The 25,836-nt window shown below is 38.6% G+C and overlaps 1 protein-coding gene across 2 annotated transcripts in view; it reads left to right on the top strand.

Annotated features, from left to right (window-relative positions):
* Positions 1-18,444, top strand: part of pth1r (parathyroid hormone 1 receptor) — a 70,704-nt gene extending 52,260 nt beyond the window's left edge. For both annotated transcript variants that reach the window (XM_020042020.3, XM_034288649.1), the window contains 10 exons: positions 463-581; positions 2,774-2,877; positions 5,558-5,744; positions 8,164-8,317; positions 8,952-9,012; positions 9,422-9,488; positions 9,666-9,760; positions 15,278-15,419; positions 15,785-15,826; positions 16,017-18,444. In XM_020042020.3, the coding sequence (XP_019897579.1) occupies positions 463-581; positions 2,774-2,877; positions 5,558-5,744; positions 8,164-8,317; positions 8,952-9,012; positions 9,422-9,488; positions 9,666-9,760; positions 15,278-15,419; positions 15,785-15,826; positions 16,017-16,388 (1,343 nt within the window). In that variant the 3' untranslated portion in view covers positions 16,389-18,444. The remainder of the gene's footprint in view (positions 1-462; positions 582-2,773; positions 2,878-5,557; positions 5,745-8,163; positions 8,318-8,951; positions 9,013-9,421; positions 9,489-9,665; positions 9,761-15,277; positions 15,420-15,784; positions 15,827-16,016) is intronic.
* Positions 18,445-25,836: the final 7,392 nt, after the last annotated feature.

The raw sequence follows: 25,836 nt of genomic DNA, 5'->3' as shown, positions 1-25,836 counted from the left end.
TTTTCACTTAGGGGTGTACTCACTTTTGTTGCCTGCAGTTTAGACATTAATGGCTGTGTGTTGAATTATTTTGAGGGGACAGCAAATTTTCACTGTTATACAAGCTGTACACTCACTACTTTACATTGTAGCAAAGTGTCATTTCTTCAGTATTGTCACATGAAAAGATATAATCAAATATTTGCTAAAATGTGTGGAGTGTACTCACTTTTGTGAGGTACTGTAAATATATAATTTTTATTTAAGGACATGTAATGATTTAAAAAGTTTAAATGTATTTCCTTTCTGTAGTGATTACATTCCAGTTAACAAATTGTTTATTTGAAAAGCAAGTTTTTTTTTTTTTAACACTACTATTAATTGCTGTTTTATAATAGGAAGTTGTCAAGGACAGTAACCTAGTATACAACAGCAATATCTATGGGAGATTTTTGAAGTGTGTATATCTCTTGTATTCTATAGGACGAGCCTATCGTCGTTGTGACGTCAATGGATCGTGGGAACTGACCACCAACAAAACATGGGCCAACTACAGCGAGTGTGCAGAATTCCTGTCAGCCTATAACCCAAACAATGACAAGGTGAGTCATATCCATCAAAGCATGCATTTAGTTAAACTATTACACACTGTCAGCTATCTCAGAGACATGAGACACTGATAGTGGGCTGGGATGAAGGCCGTTGTGGCCAGAGTGATATTTCAATCTATTGTTTGAGCTTTGTGCATGTGTTTTAAAATATGTATTGACAGTTTTATTTGATTGGTCAGAAAATAGGCCCTTGGGTGAACTATACATTTACACTTTAGTTACGCAGTCACTCCAGATCAACTAAATACAAAATATAAAAAAATTACTGTACTTGATAAGGTCACGCCTATAGAAAGATTGGGTCACTACCTAAAGGCCAAAATCAAATGGTTCTTGTGCCAGACTCACATAGCCTAGGGATAAGGTTACCATTTAGATGAACAATGCTTCCAAAAGGGGCAAAATACTTGCATTGCTAGCTGCCTGATATTGCAAGATGACTTCATTGCTTGCTACATGGATCAGTCTGGTACTGTGTATGAGGCTACCAAAGACATGTCACCTGAAGACATTTTAGGCAGTCGCAAATACCCCCTTTCACCCTCCTAACTGTGTAACTTCCAACGAGTGATTATCCCCCCAGTCGTCACAGCAGACTGCTTAGGTGTCAAAGACCAGTGCTTCTGATGCACTTCCTACCAGGCCTTCCCACTTCTAATCTCACTGCCTGCTAAACCAGGAAGTATCCCTAAAAACATCTTGCTTAGAATAGGTTGCCTTGAAGGCCAATGACCACAGTTGAGTTTGTCTACACCCAACACCTCACAAGGAGCTGCTCTTCCACTGGTTCAAGTATTGTAAACAAATATAAAAATACATTTGAACCTATTTCTTTTTTATATTCCATTGTCTTCACAAAATGGAATTCCATTCATTCAGTTAGTCTCTTGATCCTTAACAATCATGTCTTTATCTCATTGATCTAATTTATGTTCTGGTCCCAGGATTCATAGTACCAAAAGTTGCTCCAGTTTAAAAATTGCATATGCACCAAATCAAATTCATCAGCCTGGCACCACAATTTAGGAACCTTTAAGTTTGGCCCTGGGTCCACACCCATAAACAATAACAACAGTGCAGAAGGCTCTGGTTTCAATAGGCCCCAGAGAAGGCCTTACCCATTGTGTTTACCCGGAGACCATGGATAGCTTGCTAAAGGCGAGACACGAATTATAAAAGCATTTGTTTGATAGTTTGATCAAGAGTACTGCCTGGAATTTGAGTGAATGGGATATTTGTTTTTGGAACAATTCTGGTTCCATTGTGCCAGGGAAGTTTAATTAAGTGCAGCCAGAAAGAAAACAAATTATATTTGAACCCTGGTGTGCTAATATCTCACCTCTCAAGTATTATGTACTCTGGCTGCTTGCTCGTTAATCTCCTGCTGGAAGCCTCAACATATACCGCAACCCGCCCAGGACATTTGTCAGCACGGCACATCTCTTAAGCCAAATATTCTGTTTATTAGAAACCTCTGGTCACACCTCCATCCCAGGTTTGTTGCTGCGTGATAAGCATTTTGCCTGGTGAGCGTCAGTCTTTTGGTGGGTAGCTTGTTTTCAGAAGCAATAAATTCAGAATCTAATCAAAGGCTTGTACAGGTCGCACATCGTGACATGATCTTTGACCTCGGATCAGTTGCACAACATGACATTACCAATTTTTTAACTTTGTGATGCATGCTGTTTTGTTTTAGGTCTGATGTAATAGATTGATGTTCGTAGCTTTCAACTTATTTGCTTGTCGGGAGTAATATTTTCCGCAGTGCCTCTAAAATGTTTTACAGTGAGGCACAGAGGCCCATGTCAACTTCCAGAAAATGTATGGGGACATTATTCTGTAACTGGAATGTCTTGTGTAATCACGTGTAATCACATTTAATAATGTGTTTGAAAAATAAAAGAATCAATGTAACACACCAGCTACTAATTATGAACCCATCGAACACTTTTACAACAACAAGGTTGATACCGCTCAGTCTCTGGCGTAACTATGGGGGGTGCAGGGGGTATGGCTGCACCAGGGCCCGCACCCTACGCCTGTACTCTCAGTACTCAGCAGACAACTCACTCCTGTCTTGATACCATGATGTTCCTCATAAGCATGTCATTTTCTCTCCCAACAGAATCTACAGAGTGGACTACTCCATTTCTCTAACATTTCTCCTTCATATGTCCTTGTAGTCTCAACAGGAAGTATTTCACCGTCTGTACCTTATCTACACAGTGGGCTACTCCATCTCTCTGGGGTCACTGATGGTGGCTGTGGTCATACTGGGTTATTTCCGGTGAGTGCTTATTGTTGGGAATTTTCAGTCAATATTCACCTACCCAAATCTCACCATAGCTCATCTACTAAATGCACTAATTAGGAATGTTTATAATGATACATTTATGTGATAAAAACGCACCATCTCAATACAATCTACATGCAATCTACATTGCATTTTGCAGTAGATTGGACATCTGTATTCGTCTGTTCATGGCCATGTGGTGTTCAGTTCTTGGCTGTACATTACAAGGAAACTTATGTAATTTGATGGGTGCCAGTACCTAAAGCCCCCACATGTTACAGAGCTCATGGGAAAATAGCACATTCATTGATCCAACTTATAACATGCCAACTAACAATAACATTAACACACATTTGCCAAAAGAAATAACTATTTCCAACCATAATTTCCTGTTGACTAGAGAATGTATTTATTTTTACAATTAAAATGATTTGACAAGCATTTTGTGGAGCAAATTCATGCCTTCTCAACTTTTCACTAAATCTGGTTGTCACTGTTTGTTCTACTAATGTTCAGCAACTAGCTAGAGTAAACTAAAGTGAATTTCCATTTGTTTAATATGTATAAAAAATTATACTCATGTATATTATACAGTAGACAGGCAGATCGCTATCAAGCATGGTTAGTCTCCAATGCTGTAGCTGATAGATATGCAGTTTTGACAACAGTAGCCAAATCTCAAAATCATAGCTATGTGTTTTCCATAATGACTGCTAGCCACAGATCTCAATAGTTACTGTAGCTTCTAAACCTACAGTATCCAAAAGACGCAGTAAGTCAATACCCACATCTCACTGTCCTAAAAATCTCTAATATGATACAAACCACCTAAGGTTCTCCCAGGGTGAAATTACCCTTTAAATGTGTTATGTGGTTCAAAAATACAAAATGTGTTTGTTTAAGATTTAACATTTTCATTAAATTTTTTGAAGAATTAGCAATGGTTCCTTTTGAGGTTGTTGCTTTAAGGCCAACATGTGATTGGGATTCGTGCCTCATCTTGCTGACATTTATATATTTTTTGTTTCTTTTGTATTTATTGATCTAAGGCCTCAAAGATCCATAGAAAAGCTATGGTTCAGCATTTGTTTTATTCTGTTCGCTTAGTGTGGTGTTTACATGAAGAGATGAGTAATATATTGGTGTACAGCTTCAGCCTAATTTAAATATTGTCATCACTAAGCTAAAACCATCAAGGCCTGGTGAACAAGCAATCGATTGGTAACTCAGTCACTTTCATATCTAGTGAATTTGCTTGTAGACCTTTTTTTTCTTCTTTTTTTTTACAAAGAGTTACTTATACTAATACTAATGTTTAGCAGTGTAAACACTTAGCCTCACACACAAGATCGAATTAATTCAACATCTTACAGTGAATAGTTTCATTTATCTTTTGGCTGATTAATGCAGGGAAACCTCACCATTATTTGCTCATTTTTGTTTAGCGGAGGGGGGATATCAAATCCAGGGAGTTGGTATGAAGTTGTGTTTACAAACGTTCTGCTCAACGTGACTTAAAGCCTAACCAAGGCTATTCAGAAGGGAGTAACCATTTTTCTAAGAGAGAGACCCTAAACTGGCACCAGGAAATCTATGGGCCAAATTATTTTAATAAGGCTTCTCTGGGGTCCCTAAGGTCTGGGCTGACGTCCCGGCAGCGTGTTCAGGAGCACTCCAGCCACATCACCCCCTTCCCGTCAACATGTCAGGCTTTTAAAACCCTCAGACATGACAGAGGCAGGTTCATAAATGTTTTCTGGGGAGAAACCGTGGGACACATATTGAACATTAGCTGAAGTGTTCTTCCTCTTCCACCCAGTGCACTTGGGGACTTTCCACAACTTCCAAAATCAATATTCCCCAAAGAAGAGCTTGTCCAATCGCCAGTTCACTAATGGGATTGACTTTAGTGGTTAGACACACTGTAGTCAATCAAATAATGAGGGCATAATGATTCATGGGTTTTCAGCTGTTACTTGTTATATATACTCCCTGCTTGCCAGAGTGTTACCCTATAGGCTTACACTGATAAAGGTTTTTAGAATAGTATCAGATGAATTGGTTTCATTTTAAGTAATATATTTATATATCACTGGATGTCTGAGATTGACATAAAAAGCTAATGTCAGAATATAGATTACTGATTCAAGTTTAGTATATAGTATGTTTATCAATTAAATCGGCATCAAATGTTGATTTGAAAGAAACTTATGCCTGTCCGGGAGAAAATTCATGGGATTTTGGAGCTGTCCAACACATGCTTGCAATTTTGTTTTTACAGCTTACTTTGAGCCTTGCAATTCAATATTTGTGCTTTTCAAGACCCTAAATCTCAAGAATGTTTTATAGTCAGCACGGAATTCAGCTGGCTCTAATAAGGATGAGTATTGTTCTGAAAAGTGTAAAAACACACACACTCACACAGTAACCTGCATGTACATACATACTTTACACACTGTTGAAAACCCTCACCCCTTTACACACAAACCACCTTGGTAAGATTTAAATATGGGTTAATAGAGTTATAATGGCTTAGTAGCAACAGATACTTGGAGGTTTTGCACAAGGATTTGTGTTTTTTTCTATTATGGTTTTTATGAGTACTGTAAGCATATTTTACTTAATATTAGCCCAACATGATTATTGCATGTCTCTCTCCTCTTAACCTCTTAAGGCGGTTGCATTGCACCAGGAACTACATCCATATGCACCTGTTTGTGTCCTTCATGCTACGAGGCATCAGCATCTTTGTAAAGGATGTGGTGCTATACTCTGGCTCTGCCCTGGAGGACATGGAAAAAGTCAGTGTGGAAGATCTTAAATCCATCACCGAGGCTCCTCCAGCTAACAAAACACAGTTTGTAAGTTCTTCACCGTGTACCCAGACTAGAGGAAATGTGTTGTGTGAGACCTGTAATTACCTGGATAATCAAGTCAACGACCAAATGGTACCTCTGATTTATTTATGCACATAGAACATATTATTATAAATACTTACTGTTTACAAAGTAACTATTGTAAAACATCCCTTCCAGATTAACTGAAAGATTCTAAAGCATCCCTTTTCATGTTCTTTTTTTTCTCCATTATTGTCACTGTCACATTACCTGCAGAGCATTTCTAAATTTGTCACAAAGGATTTCCTGATTTACCAAGTGAATCCGGATTATAACGCTGATTCAAAGTTTGAGAGAAAGGAGAAAACAAAGATTGGATTGCATGTATTATCCCTGCTCAGATTGAACCTGTCAGGCTAAAAGAAGCAGCTGCTATCAGGTACCGTACTCTGGTAGAAAGAGTAGGACAGGCTGACTTAGTGGTTGGCTTCTCAGTGCATACACTGACTAAACCATCAGGGATTTGCTGTTGTTTACATTTCATCATCAGCTCCAGGTTTGATCAACACAGTATTAACCAACAAAATTTTTTTCACATAATTTCCCAAGTTGTACTAAGCCAATTCATACAATTAACTTACAATATAAATAAGGTGTATCATTTATCATTTTGTGGGATTGTATAATCCCAGTGGGTATTAAAAATAAATAACAGAATAATATTTGAAAATTATATAAAAATGGCCTTTAATGCTATTTCCTATACAAATATTTTTTCAGAAAGCATTTGTTAAATGTATATACAAAAGGCTATACATGAATTATGGATGCAGAGGCCTGACTTAATTCTTGTCGTAATTGACAACATGCAACAAGAACCCCATTAATGAACGTTATTACTCTGAGCAAGCATGTACACTGTACATATTCAGCATGATATTCAACATTGTTGACGCCTATCCGTCTGGAAAGGGTTAGGAAGCTATTTCATTTCCAAAGCCATTTTCTGACAGACCCACAATCATAAGGTTTGGGACAGTATTGAATCTTCCCATTAGTGGCCATCCTGCCTAACTCTATCCAAGAGCAAGATGTAAAATCATCCAGGAAGTCACAACTTAAACCTTGAAACAACAGCCAGGGATTTGCTAACCTCTCGCCTCAGCAAATGCCAGGTTTCATGACTCCACCATCAGAAAGACATTGTTTAAAAAATGGATTCCTGGCAGTGGAAGAAACCACTGCTCACTAAGAAGAACATTAACCTAAATTCTGGAACAATATTCTATGGATAAATGAGTCAAAAGTGGAACAGTTTGGGCAACATACAGTAGGCCCTATTATGTCTTGCAAAAAAACATTAAGAAAATCATACTGAGGGTCAAGCATGGACATGAGTGTGTCATGGATTGTGGATGCTTTGCTGTATCAGGACCTGGATAACTTGCTCTCAGGAACCTTGAATGGTGCTTTGTATTAGAGAATTCCCCATGAGAATGTCTGGCCATCAATCTGTGTTGACTCTAAAGCACAGCAAGACAATGATCTGTAATACACAAGCAAGTCTACATCAGAATGGTTGAAGAACAATATATTGTACATATTGAACTGTTACTATGACCTACTAGGAATCCAGACCTAAACCCATTGAAATGTTGTGGCAGGACCTGGAATGAGCAGTTCATCAAAATATCAAAGAGTTAAATCTGTTCTGCATGGAGGAGTGGGCCAAAAAACCTCCATGTTGCTTTGAGAGACTAATCAATAACATATGGATGCATTTAGTTTCAGTCAGTGCTGCAGCCAAATGTTGGCATAGGTGGTGTAACCAGGTGGCGTTACCAGTTTAGGGGAGGAATTACTTTTTCACAAGTTTCATTGGGTGTTGCATTACTCTTTAATAAATGAATGAAATGCTCTCCATTGTATTCTTTTATTTATGATACATTTTGGTTAATGATCTGATAGCATTTAATACCAAAAACAAGCAAAAATGAAAAACATCTGATATGGGGCAAATGCTTTTTCATTGCACTGTATGTATTCTATTTCCACTTTCAGCACAAGCTGTGCAGGATTCATTAGCAGAGAATGATGCACCTGCAAAGTATACTAACTGTGGGAAACTAATTGATTCTCTACAAACACTCATTGCCTACTGTACATAGGGTTGTCCATCATCCATTTAACATTTTATTACTTTTCTAATGGACCCCAAAGCACACTGCCTTCAGATAGAAATGTGCTATCACCGCATTTGACCTTTATTGAGATAGTAATGACAAATGTTCCTGAAACCAACTGTCCTAAAAGAGAGAATAGGATGAATGAACTTGCTTGATGGACCATGCAATCATAGTAATATCATGCTTAAATCAATTTATGGTAATGTGAATAATTGGAATGCCACAAACGCTCCTTGTGTATGTTGTATTTCCTTTAGGTTGGTTGCAAGGTGGCAGTAACCTTGTTCCTGTATTTACTGGCCACCAACTACTACTGGATTCTGGTAGAGGGTCTGTACCTCCACAGCCTCATCTTCATGACCTTCTTCTCAGACAGGAAGTACCTCTGGGGATTCACTTTGATTGGATGGGGTGAGTGATAACAGACTTTACTACTACAGATGCACTGCTACTAATGAAATCGAACAAGCTAAAAATTCCCCTTAAACACTAGAAAGGCCAAACAATAATAAACATTATTTTGAGGGGGGCATGTCATTTTTGTTATCCCCAGAAGCTGCTCCTTTCAGCTTTTTGGTCCTGCTCCCCTCATTTTGCCATTTCAGGCACATCTATTCATCAATTATATTCAATAGCCATTTCAAATGTGTTGTATACATTTTGTCAGACAGCTGATTGATCAACTGTATTATCAACTATTCACTGGCTTCACATGTTGTGTACATACTCTTATATACGAAACTCAAATATGGTTCAGAGAACTAGGCTGTACTGCTCCTGCATTGTACACACTGTGCGTATCGATGATGTAAGCACAGCGCATACAATGTGGATGCTGTGTCGCCCAACTGCATCACCATATTAACAGTTATACAAGGGTCATTTTGACGGGAATTCACTACAATATTCTGAGAAAAATTACATCTTGTATTGAATCATTGTTTGCGTGACTGTAGTTTATTACCTTCATTTTTTTCAGGGGTAGCAACTCTTTCTTTTGTTTTGAGAACTTTGCTGATGTTTGTTGTTTGTTGTTCATTTGCAGGGGTCCCAGCTATGTTTGTGACAGCGTGGGCGATTGTGAGAGCTACCTTGGCAGACACAGAGTACGTTCTTTGCAAACATTCATTAACATTGTTAATGTTTGCTCTGAAAACTGAAATTGCATAAACAATCCTCTTATAATGTTAAAGGAGTATTTGTCCAAAACTAAATGACTTGAATTGGAGAATTTACATAATAGCACCTAATTCCCCTAGCCTACCTAGGGGAAAATACCTACAACTAGCCTGACACATTGATTCTGCCAGTTTTCAGAATAAGAAATGTTTTTGTGCAGGCAGTTTTTTATATACAAAAGCCAGTGTGTAAATGGTCTGTAAGGATTGCCACCTTTGTCATGTGTTGATGTTACAGTAGAATAAACAGAAACACATTAGTTACTGAAATTGTTTGGTTACACAATCATATGTATTTCTATTTATTTTTCATAAATACCCTGTTTATCATTTACAGGTGTTGGGACCTAAGCGCAGGCAATCTGAAGTGGATCTATCAAGTGCCAATTCTAACAGCAATATTGGTAAGTAAACATGTCAATTGAAAATGCTAATTGGCATAAAGACATTTAATATTTTCAATTGACACGTTTACCTACCAAAATTACTGACCAATATAAATAGTCTGCCGTGATGATAGAGACAATGGTTATTTTATGTGTTTGGCTTCGGAGTGGAACATTGTGTCATTGTTTTCAAAGGTGAATTTTATGCTGTTCCTGAATATAATCCGAGTTCTGGCCACTAAACTTCGAGAAACAAATGCTGGCAGATGTGACACAAGACAGCAGTACAGGTAAGATCCATACTCTGTATTTACAGCTGTCATAAACATGTGGTTGTCTTCTGGGTCGGTCTTAATCTGATCCCGATCTGGTTCAGATTTGCAGTGTCTACACACAGTAATACAACTGTCTCAATTGTCTGCACACTGCATCTACAAAATAACTTTCAGAATCTCTGCAGATCTGGAGGTAATTAGGACAATTATGAAAAGGCTTTAAAAAATAGGAATGGTAACATTGAAAGCAAGACAAGACAAAATAATTTGTCAGTGTCGCTGGCCAATGAACCATGCATTTTGTGTTTTTTGGATAAATCTGTGTTGGATATATATCCATGCAAATTAGACTAGTTAATTCCTCATCTCTGACATATTTCTGATTGGATTTGGTTGACCTGTAATTTTAATCAGATCAGGTATGGGTTTTTAAAAAATATACTGGATCTTGCAGGGATCGTTCAGATTTTGTTCAGATAAAATTATTGTTATCCGAGGAAGATTTCTACTATCAATTCTGTCTTTAAGAATTCCCACCCAGGACTAGTACTGTACCTGTCTCTTTCGGAATAGGAAGACAATATATTGCCTGTTAATCTCCCTGACCAACATCCTTATTTATTGTCCATCCGAAAGCTAATGAGTCATTCCTCTCTGACTTAGCTGAACTACTCACCATTTCTGTATAACTCTCCCCTCGCCTTCTCCTGCTTGGTAGCATGAATATTCACTTTCACTCACCTAACTCCAAACGTATCTCTGATTTCATCACTGTCCTGGACTGTTTTAATTGTGTCCAACATGTTAATTGTCCCACCCACATCAAAGGTCACATACTTGATCTCTGCTCTGTCAGCCTTACCATTACTAACATGAATCCCTTTTTGTTCCTGCTGTCTGACCATAAGATTATTCATTTCTAGATTGTTTCCAACATACCTCATAACACTGACATAATCTCATCTCGTAACATCAAAGCTGTTGACCCTCTCCAACTATCAGACGCCATCTGCTCTGCTCTTTCTGATTGATTCCATCATCAAATCACCTGAAGAACAAGCAAACCATCTCAACACTGCTGTCTGTCTCCCTCAAGTCTCAGGCACCACTAAAAACTAGACATGTTTCTTTCACCTCTTCATCCCCCTGGTATTCATCAGGACTCCATACCATGATGCACGTTGGTTGTCACCTTGAACGCCGGGCAAGAAAATCAGGGCTCACTGTTCACACTGAAGCTTACACGCTCCACCTGTCAGTTTACAGAGATGCCCTCAGTGCTACCATGTCCTCCTATATCTCAAACATAATAAACAACTCCAGTATGAACTCCTGGACTCTGCAAATTAATTCAGACCTGCAATGACTCACTCTCCAGCCCCTCCACTAAATTTTTTAGCAGTTTCTTAAAGATAAAATAACAACAATAAACTCTTCACTATCAATATTAAATCTACCACAGTCCCTCCTACTTTTAACCTCCAAATCTGTCCACCTGCTGCCTGGGACTCTCACCTCTCCTCATTCAGTCCGGTTGATTCCCCTTACATCACTAAACTCATAATGACTCCCAAAAATACTACCTGCTCTCTGGATCCTCTTCCTATGGTCCTGATTAAAGCCTCCATACCTGCTCTCTTTCCACACATCACAAGCATAGTCAACCTCTCCCTCACCAACGGTATTGTCCCCTCCTGCTACAAGGCTGCTGCTGTCACCCCCACCCAAAAGAAAACCTGGACTAGACAATACCATCCTTTACGATTTCCATCCCATCTCCAACCTCCCCTTCCTGGCCAAAACTCTTGAAAGAATTGTTGCCTCACAGTTCTAAATCTCCTCAAAAACACTTTGTATGAGCGTCTTCAGTCTGTTTTCCGTCCAGTCCATCACACAGAAACTGCACTCCTCAAAGTTGACCTTCTCCCTCAACATCCTGATTCTCCTCGACCTGAGTGCTGCTTTTGATACTGTTTTCCACCAGATTCTGCTCACCATGCTTGTGGGGCTGGGTGTTGAGGGAACTGCACTCTCCTGGCTTAATTCATATCTCACTAACTGAACCCATTACATTTCACTCAAAGGCTTAAACTCAGACTTTGTCCCAGTTACTCAAGGTGTCCCCCAGGGCTCATTACTTGGTCCCTTACTTCTCATCATCTGCATCCTTCTCCTTGGTCAAATCCTCCGTCACTTCAACCATAATTTCCACTGTTATGCTGATGATGAACAAATATACACCGATCAGCCATGACATTATGACCACTGACAGCTGAAGTGAATAACACTGATCATCTTGTTATCATGAAACTTGTCAGTGGGTGGGATATATTAGGCAGCAAGTTAACGATCTGTCCTCAAAGTTTGTGTTAAAAGCAGGAAACATGGGGGGCGAAGGTTGGCCCGTGTGGTCCAATCCAACAGACAATCTACTGTAGCTCAAATTGCTGAAAAGGTTAATACTGGTACTGATAGAAAGGTGTCACAACACACAGTGCATCAAATGTTTTTACATATGGAGCTGCCTAGCTGCAGACCAGTCAGGTTGCAGACCAGTCAGTGGACTCCTGTCCACTGCTGAAAGCACCTACAATGGCCACATAAGCATCAGAACTGGACCAGGGAGCAAAGGCAGAAGGTGGCCTGGTCTGATTAATTATGTTTCATTTTACATCATCTGGATGGCCAAGTGTGTGTGCGTAAGCTTACCTGGAGAACACATGGCACTAGGATGCACTATGGGAGAAGGCAAGCCGGTGGAAGCAGTGTGATGCTTTGGGCAATGTTCTGCTGGGAGTCCTTGGGTCCTGCCATTCATGTGGATGTTACTTTGACATCTACCACCTACCTAAGCATTGTTGCAGACCATGTGCACCCTTTCATGGCAACGGTATTCCCTGATGGCATTGACCTCTTTCAGCAGGATAATGTGCCCTGCCACAAAGCAACAATGTTTCAGGAATGGTTTGAGGAACACAACAACGAGTTCAAGGTGTTGACTTGGCCTCCAGATTTCCCAGAACTCAATCCAATCGAGCATCTGTGGGATTTGCTGGACAAACAAGTCAGATTCATGCAGGCCCCACGTTGCAAATTACAGGACTTAAAGGATCTGCTGCTAACGTTTTGGTGCCAGATACCAAAGCACACCTTCAGAGGTCTAGTGGAGTCCATTCCTCGATGGGTCTGGGCTGTTTTGGCGGTTTGTTCCTCCCATTCACCAACAACCAGGCAGGACAGGTGGAAAAATAGACAGAGTCAGACGAAACAGGGGTTCGGTGGGCCAATATTCCCTGTATTTCTTTATTTGGGTCCGGCCACCAGGTGATCACTGATCCCGGTTGAAAGAAAAACAAAGAAAATGAACAACAGAACTTAAATGGACTCCTCTGTCCAACTGAACGGCCCTGGTCACAAAAGAAAAGCATACAATCCTGCTCGTCTTCCGGCGTCTTTCTTCTCTCCTATATTTTGCAGCCTAAATCTGGAGGTTCATCTCTCAGCCCTCCTCTTGCGCCTTCGTTAAGGGCACCTGTTTTATACGGGAGAAGGAGACATATAATTACTCCCCCAGGTGTCCCTGGTTGTGTCTGATTGCCCTGCAGTTACTTGCTGCCTTGGGCTGTGGCTGGGTTGGGAGCTCCAGCTCAAACCGACCCTGTCACAATATATATATATATATTTATAATGCATTATTATAAACAATGGGATAATTATGAATGCACCCTTCTGTCCAGTTTGAACAGCTTACCAGCATGTCTACTTTTTTCAGACATTGAAACCACCGAAAGATGGTTATTTATGGAAATGAGTTGCCATTGACTAAATGCTTTTTTTCTTCTAGATTACTTCTCATAAAACAGATTAGACAGCTAGTAATACTTTGATGGCTAAAATGCTTCTAGTGCTATATGGTACTGCAATAAGTTAATTGATACTCTTGTTTTAGTAGGGTCTACATTTTACGCAGTTGAGACATAAAACTGTGTAGTTACAAATTCTTGTCTTTGGACCATTTAAACAGTAACCAAACTTAGGCAGGCAAATTGAAAAATAGTTTTGTCTCAGCAAGTAAGTCAACCCTAAATGCTCCCAGGTAGTTGAATGTACACTATGCAGCGGCACAGTGCAGTGAAAGACCACCTTCTATTAATATTTAATGAAAGGAATGCAGTGAAAAGCAGTTTGCGTGAGTCCACTGTTCATGTCTCATCATTGCGTTCATGATGGTTATATATAAAACACCACCTACCAAGTTGCTAGCATTTTTGCAGTCACAGATGTCCGCAGTGAGGTGGATGGTTTTGTGGTCAGATTAAACGAAAATACCAGATGTGGTTATGTCGTAAAAAGAGGGATGGTCATGCAGAAATTGACCTAATCTTCAATGTGAAGGAACCTTGTTAGGATATATGGAATAATGAACTCCGTCAAGTACCAGGATATTTTAGAGCAAAATCGGTCTGCCTCTGCCATGAGGCTAAAACTGGGTCATTGTTGGATTTTCCAGAAGGGCATTGATCCAAAGCATTCCTTCAGATCCACAAAATAATTTCTCAGGAGTGGAGGGTGGACAAAGTAATAGCGGTGACAATAATTGTGACACGCTTTCAACATTGTATTCCTTTATACATTTTTGTTTTCCTTAAACAGTATTACCTGATGTAAAGGTTAAACATTTCTCAAAATGCAATTTTATAGCCTTTTTTGCTAATCTTTAAAGAGGGTGCCAATAATTGTAGAAAGCTCTCTATGTATTGTTTATGCTGTAGACTCTCAGCATACAGGCAGCCTTCCTTTTGGCATAGGCACACACACGCCCAAATGCACACAGTAGCCTGGAAGAAACAGAAAAAGGATTAAGGGACAGAGATGGGTAAAAAGTCACTAAGGATTAATCCAAATGGGTCTGGCAAGGTTTAACCTTTATGCATGGATGTTTATATAGGGCCTACATTATATTTTATAATAGTGTGACTATTATTATCAGCCTATGTGGTCAGTTAGATTTTCTTTTGTTATTATGATCCTTTTACACAATGATATTTGTGTATGTTTGACTGCATCCAGAGAGGGTTAGAAAAGAGTTCACAATATGTCTTTTGATTGTCTACACCTGTTAACAAATGTGGGCAGAATTAGTAGATCAAGACATATTAGAGCCAGGTGTAAACAGGGATTCTGACGTTTTGCTCCTTTCCTGACTGATTTATTATTCATTATGTAATGTAATGTCACCTACAGTTGTATTCTGTAGCATCTCCAGCATGTTGATAAAAATGATTAAACTATATCACACCAAAACATGTGACCAGTTAAGTCAGTAAATAAGTATCAATAAAAATGCATTGAATGTGAAAGTTAATTACCCCATCAAAACTGTCACACGCAGTAAATGTCACAGTAAATGCGAAATGTATCAAGTTGATATGGGAACAGCACTGTAGATTTAAAGTACAATAGGGGATCTATGTATCTGGTTAAACATGTTAACCACATCTGAAACACATATATTATGAATTTCCTCCACAGAAAACTGTTGAAGTCTACACTGGTCCTGATGCCACTGTTTGGCGTTCACTACATAGTGTTTATGGCCATGCCTTATACTGAGGTGACTGGAGTCCCATGGCAGATACAGATGCACTATGAGATGCTTTTCAATTCATTCCAGGTACTGACTGGTGTTGTTCTACCACATGAATGAATGAACAGACAAAGGAATGAATGATGTTATGTTCCATGTGGGTGTAGTCAAGGACACCCAACAATGGATCTGAAATAACGATAGAGTGCTGTAAAAAGGGTGTAGCTCAGTCTAGTCCACTGTGAGTGAATGCCTCCGCACCTGTGGTGTGCTATACATAATTAGGTATTTAGGTAGGATTCAATTGTTGCGAGTAAAATGACATTGACCTGCCGAGTTTCTTCAGATTATAAGAATGTATGACATTCACCCAGTGTTGTGGATAGATGCTCAAGTCAACCTGTGACCTGTGAAACAGAATAAAATGTAACCATATTTTATCTTATTTTCAGGGATTCTTTGTGGCAATTATATATTGTTTCTGCAATGGCGAGGTAAGTTCAAAAATGTTGTGAAAATGTGCTCAAGGAAATTATGAAACATTTCAGTATATTATGCACTGTTTTAATCCTGACGGATAACGTGGTGTTCTTGGTAAATTGCAGCCTCAGAATTATTGCGCTCACACCTGAGATTGTATGTTACAGTTGATAACGTGTACTCACTGACAATTCCATCCTTAAGGTCCAAGCAGAAATAAAGAAATCCTGGAGCAGGAGGACACTAGCGCTGGACTTTAAACGTAAAGCCCGTAGTGGCAGTAACACGTATAGTTATGGACCTATGGTGTCTCACACCAGTGTAACTAATGTCACTGCACGGGGGCCGCTGGCCCCCCATCTCACCACACGCCTTGGGGCCCCCATCACAGTCAACGGGCACCGGAACCTGCCAGGGTATGTGAAGAACGGTTCCGTTTCCGAGCACTCTGTTCCTTCTTCTGGACAGGAGTTACACATTCCAGAGGAGGAGCAGCCACCCATAAACCCACCACCACCATCTTTGGAGGAGAAACCCTCGCCTCTGGTAGAGGAAGAGCGGGAAACCGTTATGTGACAATCATGTCATGTGACCTTCATGCAGCCAATAGTCTCCACTCTGCAGGAATGGAACACAGAACCGACCAGTCAATATTCTCAGGATGTTATGCAGTAGAAGGATGGCTGCCTTTTGTTAACACTGACAGTTTTCTCCTGTGAATCGAGCCAGGATTGTATTGGGGGATAAGGACTGGAGAACAAAAGCTCAAGATTAAAAGGGAACCTCATTTTTTGGGGTGATCCACCAACATGTTGTACTGTAGCAAATACCAGTGCTCTTTCTGAAGACTATTTCCACCCGCCACATGGACAAGCAGACTCATATTTGTTTACTATTATTTTAACTTCAATGAGTTGAAGCAGGTACCTTTTATTGATGAAAACCAACTTGTAGCTTCTATGTAACCTTTTTCACATTCTAAAACTATGATGAAACTGAATGGTTTGAGGGTAGACAATAGGCTACTGTGTCTGATTGAAACTTACAGCATTAGTGGTCACAGGTCCTGTATTTGAAGGTACTCATTCTCTCAGGAGCATGTTGGCTTTTGTTAGTGTAGCGAATGGCTAAGGGCTAGATTCAAACTGTATTGCTGAAGCACTATGGTTTGCGCATTATAAGGGTAAGGCTTTGATTGAGCCAAAGTTTTGGTCCAGTATTGGGGAAACAGATTAATCCTAGTTCTGGATTGATAGATCAAGAAATAGATCAGTGGAATCTCCATTGAACTTGATTTTCAAGTCCTGGGGTAGGTTTAAAATGTTTCCCCAAAACCTGCCCTTGCAGTGGTTACTGTGAATGCAGTCTATGCTAACACAGGAATATTGTCTTTACATTTCAATCATGCTGTACCACTCATGCGCTTTGGATTGAATCCAGCCCTAACTAAGCATACAGCTTACTAGCTCACATCTGCTACTCCTGGTGATATGTTCTAGATTTCTCCGCATTTCATTTGGTTTGGAATATGGATGTAAATTCAGATAACCTAATACGCTTTGATGTAACAGGTAATAAAACTCAGGTACTGCTAATCTGTAGTTTCTAGTTCTGATTTATAGAGAAAGGCCCATAGGAAGATTTTCCCCCATAATTATAAACTATTTGTACAGTTTATTTTTTTGTTATTTAATAGACTTTCCTAACAATCATATTTAAAAGAGACTATGCTAATATTCATATTATATTGTCTATGGTGTGTTTCCATGATGTGTAGATTATGACATTATTCAATTAGAATATTATGTTCCATAATAATGCCAACAAAGTAACTGAAAAATACTTTACGTTTTGGGAGCAATGGAAAAACAGCTTTTTCATAATTGAAGCAAACTACTTAAACTTTCAGAAGGAGGCCCCCTTTCCAAAACTCAGGGTGCCGGAAAGTAACATTTTTCTCAATGGAATGTTAATTAAGGAGGAATTCCAAGGCATTCTCAAATTCCACAGGGGAATTCTAAGGGAGACTTGTAAAGGAGATGGTATGAAGGAAGACCAGTACTGAATAGCACACAGCTGTTATGTTTTACAGTATATGGTCCAGTGTTATGCTGCTCTTTTTGTATACATTATGTATGCATTTGCATAGAAGTACAATGTTTACATTGATTACAAAATCCATTCTAGGTGTGAGCTAAAAAAGCATTGAGCGTCATGGAAATGTATTCTAACTACAATGAGATATTTGTACAGACTGTTAAAAATGTCAGATATGGGGAAAAAAAATATATATTGTGTATAGTCTTAAGTAGATAGAAACTGAAGAATATACTGTATGAGGGATCTATCAAGACCATTAATGTAATATGTTAGTAGAATGACAGAACATTAGACTGTTATTTATATATAGTTTCATGATGTCAGTGTGCCAGTTTGATTTGGTAAAAAGGATCCAAGAACTAAATGGCAATCCTGCCCTACAGTTTCCTCTTCCATCACTGTATATCCATATGTATAGTCAAGTAATGTGTGCAAAAATACTTCTACCTACACTTCAAATAACCCTTTACTAGTTCCTTTATACAGCAGTTCATTTTCCAGACAGTGTTTTATGAATGAAGGGTTAACACAATTTTGCTTGTTTGAGTTTGTTTGTTTTTGCTGAGAAAATGTGGCCACAGAACACATGATTGCATCAGGTATGAAGTGATATTAGGGTCCCATACTGTAGGGGTCTATAAGGGACTTTGTCTACTCCTTACCTACAAATGCCAGTTCTACACTCTTCTCAGTAGCTGGTATAAACAGAACTAATTCAGGTGCGTAACTGGTGATGTTCCATGGTGTTCTCTGAATCCAATTCTAATTAAACCGCTAAAAGAACCTCACACTTGCTGACCAAATGACTTTCTCAATTTCGTTTTCATTCTATAGTTTTTAATATGTTTATCAAAAGTAATTTCTGTAATTACAGTTTACCATTAATTATATATTTTTCTTATATGGTACAGGATTAATATTTGCGTTAATTACATAAACCTACATTCATGCGTATGTCTCCTTTTCAACATAAATTGGTAGATCAAAAAATACCCTAATATTGTAGATTACTCAGGGGAAGGAAAGTACTTGTTTATGTTTCAAAGAGGACACACAAGAAAACTTGATTTGATTCGTTCTGAAAAATTTAACATTCAGTTATGTACTTCAACCCACGGTAATATTAGAAGATTACTGTAGAAAAAAATATATATGTATGGCGAATAGTTTACAATACCCTGGTCTATTTCTTGCACTGACCACAGAACTGTGTGATGACCAACAGGTTTACTGGTCATCACAGTGCACTCCGGTCCATACTGACCAAATAGTGGCAGTAAGCTACAGATAAATGTGGAAAAAATTGCCTTTTTTGGACAAAGGCTACTACATTATAATGTTCTGTCCATGAGTAAGACTGATAATCCTGATTCTTACCCAGGTGTTACCTGTATATATAGAATTTGAAAATGTAATTTACCTGGTAAACAAAATAAAGACAAATGGGGAAAAAATCTGTCAATATTAGTTATGTTAATTTAATTCCAATATGGGCTTCAGTAATTCCAATATGGGCTACAATTCAGAAATAACAGGGTTGAGACAGAAGGGGCAAGTTTTTCCTTTAGATGAGTTTGCGAGTTATATGGAACCAAGCATGTGCATCTGGGAATTCATCTGAAATGGGGAAAGCCTTTTGTCCAAACCTAATCTTGGCAGTAGGCTCAACCAATATCCTGCTCATTTCTTACATACTGACAGTAGAACCTTCCAATAGTACTGTGTCAAGTTAACGGCTTTACATTACGTTAGTGGGAGAGAGATGCATGCTGGGAGAGAAAATCAGCCAACATTTTTCTCAATCACTGAAAAAACATGGCTATTCCTATTCTTGCAGTTTCACCTAGACTTCATGGGAATTACATTTCGAGACCCTAAAGCCACTTGCCCTGTGGATGTAAGTGTGGGGACTGCAGGTGGCTCCAGTGGCTTGCTCTGGTGTAGCTATAGTAAACCATTTAGGGAAACCGTGCAGTCCACACTTTTCCTAATGCAAGCATGTGCGTGGTGCTTTTGCTACTGGTAAAAAAGTTAAAGTGACTAGGATAATTTAGAAGACTAGCCAGGCTGGTCAATTGGGGGGGAAATGTATGGAATATAACTATCACTAACCTGCTTGCGTGCCACTATAACTCCCCCAGAGTCATTTTACATGAAAAGGCGTGAATGAATCATATATAAGTCCAAAGACCTCTGCAAGACCTCTGCATTAACCCATCTCAGCAGCAACTTTGTAAGGTATCTCTACAGGATGTCATGAATTATAATAGAAGAGTTTAACTGAATGACAGCAGTAAAGTAAAACAGACCAAAAAGTAATTGTAATGTATATTTATAACTCCCTTATCCAAATGGATTAGTCATTTACCTAGGTCTTATCAATACCTCTTATTTGCAAATGACAGTCTTTACTTACAGTATTAATCATGTGCCCATGCATTTCCAATTTTGAAATCATTAATCATACCTGTAAGAATGGTCAACCAGTTAGTAGTTATTAGTCTTGGTACAACACCTGTCTGTGAATTCATTTGACCAATGGAAAAAGAGCTGTCATGTAAATACTGCAATGGAGGTTAGATTGAATTGAATCATAAATTATTTTAAAGTAATAACTTGAGTTAGATTAGCCTCTACATGCTGTAGTCAACTCTTCTAACATTGTCATGTATATGGCATGAATATGAACAAAAACAGTTGGCTACAGTACAGTCAGGAGCACCAGGTAAAGTATAGAAGTGTCCCAATACTCTAGTTAATGTATCTGTCCCTTGTCTCAGGGGTCAAAGTAACACATTAAACATGTTTGTCCATATAATGGGATATGCGTTCATTTGTGGATGTTCATGATACATTTCTCATGTTGTCACGTTCTACTGTAGGCTGCTAACGCTAGCTAGGGCCAAGGGTTAATGTTAGCGGAGGTTTAGCTAACAGTTTTAAAATATTATAAAAAAGACTAGGTATACCTTGCTTCAAAGTTGCTGCTGCAATAAATGATAGTTAAAATGCACAAATTGTCCATGAAGTGGTTTGAACAGATCAATGTACATTAAATTCCCAACCTTTGTGTGGTTTTCTGTTCCTTTTTATTGTCATAGTCTTATACGGTTAGGGCACATTAATGTTTAAACCAAAGAGTACAGCTAAATACAAAGGCAGAATAAATGTTCTGCCTTACAAGGTTCTGATGCTTTATACTATATGTATAAATGTAATAAATGGGTATTATTACAGAACGTGTTACCTAAGATGTCATCTAAGCCAACAAGGGCATAACAAATACAGTAAAATATACTGGTCAACATACAACCAACGAAAATGCATCTGGCTAGTAAATAAGCTTGGTAGCAGGGGCGGACTGGCCATACTGCAATTAGGGCAAGTAAGTTGGACTCCATTTTTAGCCCAGTGAGCCTGTCTAATTTGTTTTGTTTGCATAAAAGAATGATGAAATGGCTAATAATAGGTGCCTCAAGGGGAATAAAATGTCTGTACTAGGGCCTTGAGAAATAAAGTGGGCCAATGTGTTTTGTAATTTCTGGTTCCACTCCGCCTCTGCTTGGTATTATGATTTATGCTAGGTAGCTGTAAAGTCTGTGCTTTACTGTCCATGTTTGTTTTGGAGGGGTCAAAGCTACAGCCAGTGTTGATTAGGAAAACGTCATTAGCGCACTTTAATACCATTTTCCATTTACTAATGATGGTATCATGTAAATTGGTTGTTTTTTAATTCAATATGTAAAAAGGCCATTGCGTTAACAATATTGTAAAAAAAAAAAAATTCATGGAAGTATATAGAATCACCTGTACTTTAATTGTTTTTTATACATCTCATATTTCAAATGTGTCTTTCCTCAAAGAGATAGTTGGTATTTTGTATTAAAATTCTACTGGGTGCCATGAGTGGATAGGGTACGACTGTGTTTGAAATTGGATGCAGCATATTTAGTTGATTTAAATCCATGCCAGTTGAGTCAAGTCAATGTTGTAAATGTAAACTTGGCTTTAGGAGTAAAATGCTTTTCTGTCTGATGTTCATCATGGTGTTGTGAATAAGACATTAAAATGTACAATAGTATTGTAGTGTTCATTGAATTTACAATATGAATGCAATCCCATAATAATGAACAAGAATTACTGAACAAGAACTACTATATTTATGTGCAGTACTTAAGTATTGTAAGTACAATTTAAAGACAATATATTACAGTTCATAAGTATTTTTATTTTCAATATGTACAATAATTTACACATTTCATTTTTTATATAAAAGTATTCAAAAATGTACAGCAATTATTTTTTTTTAAATGAGAGACATTTAGCACAATTTAGGTTTAGGACCCATTCTTTACTTTTTTGCAGGAGGCTTTTTGGCTCCCCCCTTTGCTCCTCCTTTTCCACCTCCTCCTTTGTTAACTTCTCCTTTCTCCCCTTTATCTCCACTCTTCTTTCCTTTTACGTCCCCTGGTTCTCCTTTCTTCCCTCCTCCCTTTTCACCCTTTTCTCCTTTTTTCTCATTTTCCTTTACCTCCTTGTTACCCTTGCCCTCTTTCTTCTCTTTGCTCTTCTTTTCTCCTTTCTCCTTATCTACTTTTCCTGACACTGTGGTCACATCTTCTTTTTTCTCCACAACTACAGCTGGAAAGACAAAAAGCACAAGAGAAACCATTAGATGCCTCAATAACAACATTTGTTATCAACATGTCTTCTATCTGCAACATGAAAAGAAAAATATTTTAAGCCAACCAGGCAAACCCTACCTTAAGTGCTTCACAGTTTTTAATCAATGTGTTTTTCCATGATATTGAACACAGACTATTTTTTCTACTAATGAGTTTTCCTAAGTGCAGTGAGCTTAATTCTAAATTATTGGGTCGAATAAAAGGTTCAATCAACCAGAAGGCTATGAAGTACTGTGGGCAAGATTTCTAATCCTGGTAGAGTAATCGATGATATCAAACATCCACAATCTTATGATCAAACAACTCAATATACATGTTTTAAGTACATATGTAAATACAGCATTTAATTTAAAAAAATGTAATTAATAGCAACACATTAGTTTTACATTTTGTTTCATAATTGCATTTGGTGCAGTTATTTATACCCCCAGTATTCTAGTTTATGCTCTAGGAAAAACCTTAAAGTTAAATTAAAGCTTAACTGGTTGAAAACTCGCCAGTTTTAAGTCATAATACTAATACCATCATAAATATCCAACATATTTAGAATTGATCTTACAATGGCTTACAATTGGTCATATTGAACCATACTTATATATACAGTGGGGCGAACAAGTATTTGATACACTGTCAATTTTGCAGGTTTTCCTACTTACAAAGCATGTAGAAGTCTGTAATTTTTATCATAGGTACTCTTCAACTGTGAGTGATTGAATCTAAAACAAAAATCCAGAAAATCACAATGTATGATATTTAAGTTATTAATTGGCATTTTATTGCATGACATAAGTATTTGATACATCAGAAAACCAGAACTTAATATTTGGTACAGAAAACTTTTTGCAATTACAGAGATCATATTTTTGCTGTAGTTCTTGACCAGGTTTGCACTCACTGCAGCAGGGATTTTGGCCCACTCCTCCATACAGACCTTCTCCAGATCATTCAGGTTTCGGGGGTTGTTGCTGGGCAATACGGACTTTCAGCTCCCTCCAAAGATTTTCTATTGGATTCAGGTCTGGAGACTGGCTAGGCCACTCCAGGACCTTGAGATGCTTCTTACGGAGCCACTCCTTAGTTGCCCTGGCTGTGTGTTTTGGGTCATTGTCATGCTGGAAGACCCAGCCATGACCCATCTTTAATGCTCTTACTGAGGGAAGGAGGTTGTTGGCCAAGATCTCGCGATGCAAGGCCCCATCCATCCTCCCCTCAATACGGTGCAGTCGTCCTGTCCCCTTCGCAGAAAAGCATCCCCAAAGAATTATGTTTCCACCTCCATGCTTCACGGTTGGGATGGTGTTCTTGGGGTTGTACTCATCATTTTTCTTTCTCCAAACACAGCAAGTGGAGTTTAGACAAAAAAGCTCTATTTTTGTCTCATCAGACCACATGACCTTCTCCCATTCCTCCTCTGATCATCCAGATGGTCATTGGCAAACTTCAGACGGGCCTGGACATGTGCTGGCTTGAGCAGGGGGACCATGCGTGGGCTGCAGGATTTTAATCCATGACGGCGTAGTGTGTTACTAATGGTTTTCTTTGAGACTGTGGTCCCAGCTCTCTTCAGGTCATTGACCAGGTCCTGCCGTGTAGTTCTGGGCTGATCCCTCACCTTCCTCATGATCATTGATGCCCCACAAGGTGAGATCTTGCATGGAGCCCCAGACTGAGGGAGATTGACCGTCAACTTGAACTTCTTCCATTTTCTAATAATTGCACCAACAGTTGTTGCCTTCTCACCAAGCTGCTTGCCTATTGTCCTGTAGCCCATCCAGCCGTGTGCAGGTCTACAATTCTATCCCAGATGTCCTTACACAGCTCTCTGGTCTTGGCCATTGTGGAGAGGTTGGAGTCAGTTTGATTGAGTGTGTGGACAGGTGTCTTTTATACAGGGAACGAGTTCAAACAGGTGCAGTTAATACAGGTAATGAGTGGAGAACAGGAGGGCTTCTTAAAGAAAAACAGGTCTCTGAGAGCCGGAATTCTTACTGGTTGGTAGGTGATCAAATACTTATGTCATGCAATAAAATCATAAAAATCATACAATGTGATTTTCTGGATTTTTGTTTTAGATTCCGTCTCTCACAGTTGAAGTGTACCTATGATAAAAATGACAGACCTCTACATGCTTTGTAAGTAGGAAAACCTGCAAAATCAGAATACAAATACTTGTTCACCCCACTCAAAAATCTTTAAAATGTATGCTTTCATAGAAAGATCATTTTCTTCTACCAATATTTTATTAAAGAGGTGGTATCAATGTTTGCTATGAATCTGGAACTTGCTTTATTTAATGGATAGACTAACACAGAGGAAGTAGATGTTACCGCATAATTCATAGTGTTGAAGAGATCTTATGTTTTTATGAAACAAATGTTTCAAATGTTTTATTGCTTACATTTGTAATTGCTACTTTAAGTCGTTTTGCTATAGTTAAATGCCCCTTTAAGGAAAACTTGATCCAGAGCACACAAGACTTCAGACCTGAAACCCACTGCCAAGACAATGCTTCATTGGCCTTGGGACAAGTCTATGAATGGCCAGGAGTGGCCAAAGCCTGGACTTGAACTCGATTTTACCGACACTCCAGATCCAATTTGACAGAGCTTGAGAAGATCTGCAAGGATGAATGAGACAAACAGACCAAATCTAGTTGTGCAAAGCTGGTAGAGGCATAACATAGATGACTTCAAGCTGTTATCACAGCAAAATGCATGGCTACAATAGTGCTGAATAGAATCTGAATATATATGTACAGGTGATAATTATTTTCTTTAAATTCAATAAATCGCTTTTTACTGCTGTAAATAATAACAATAAAGCATCATGGGTGTTTGTGATATATTGCTAATATACCGTGGCTAAGCGCAGTGTCGAGGCACTTCACAATGCATTGGGCCAGAGAGAAGCTCCTAATTCTGATATATTGGCCATATATGACAACCCCTTTGTGCCTTATCGCTTAATATAGTGCCTGGAAAAATTCTTACGGAACCCTGACCAGTGCTCTCCTATTGTATTGCTGAATCATAAATGGAACACTGAAATGTAAACTCAAAATACTTTTCATCTTTTTTATGTTGTGAAATATTTTTAAGATGTTATGTTGAAGATGGTGCTTGTGTAATTATTAATGCCTCAGACATTAATATTTGGTAAAGCCACCTTTTGCTGCAATACTCCATTTAGTATTTTAGGGTACGTATGCACCATCGATCCATATATTGTCATAGTGATTT

Source organism: Esox lucius, chromosome 3 (genome assembly GCF_011004845.1).
Source record: "Esox lucius isolate fEsoLuc1 chromosome 3, fEsoLuc1.pri, whole genome shotgun sequence".
NCBI classification, from domain to species: Eukaryota; Metazoa; Chordata; class Actinopteri; order Esociformes; family Esocidae; genus Esox; species Esox lucius.
The sequence above is the reverse complement of the archived record's forward strand: the minus strand, read 5'-3'. Positions and strand labels throughout refer to the sequence as shown.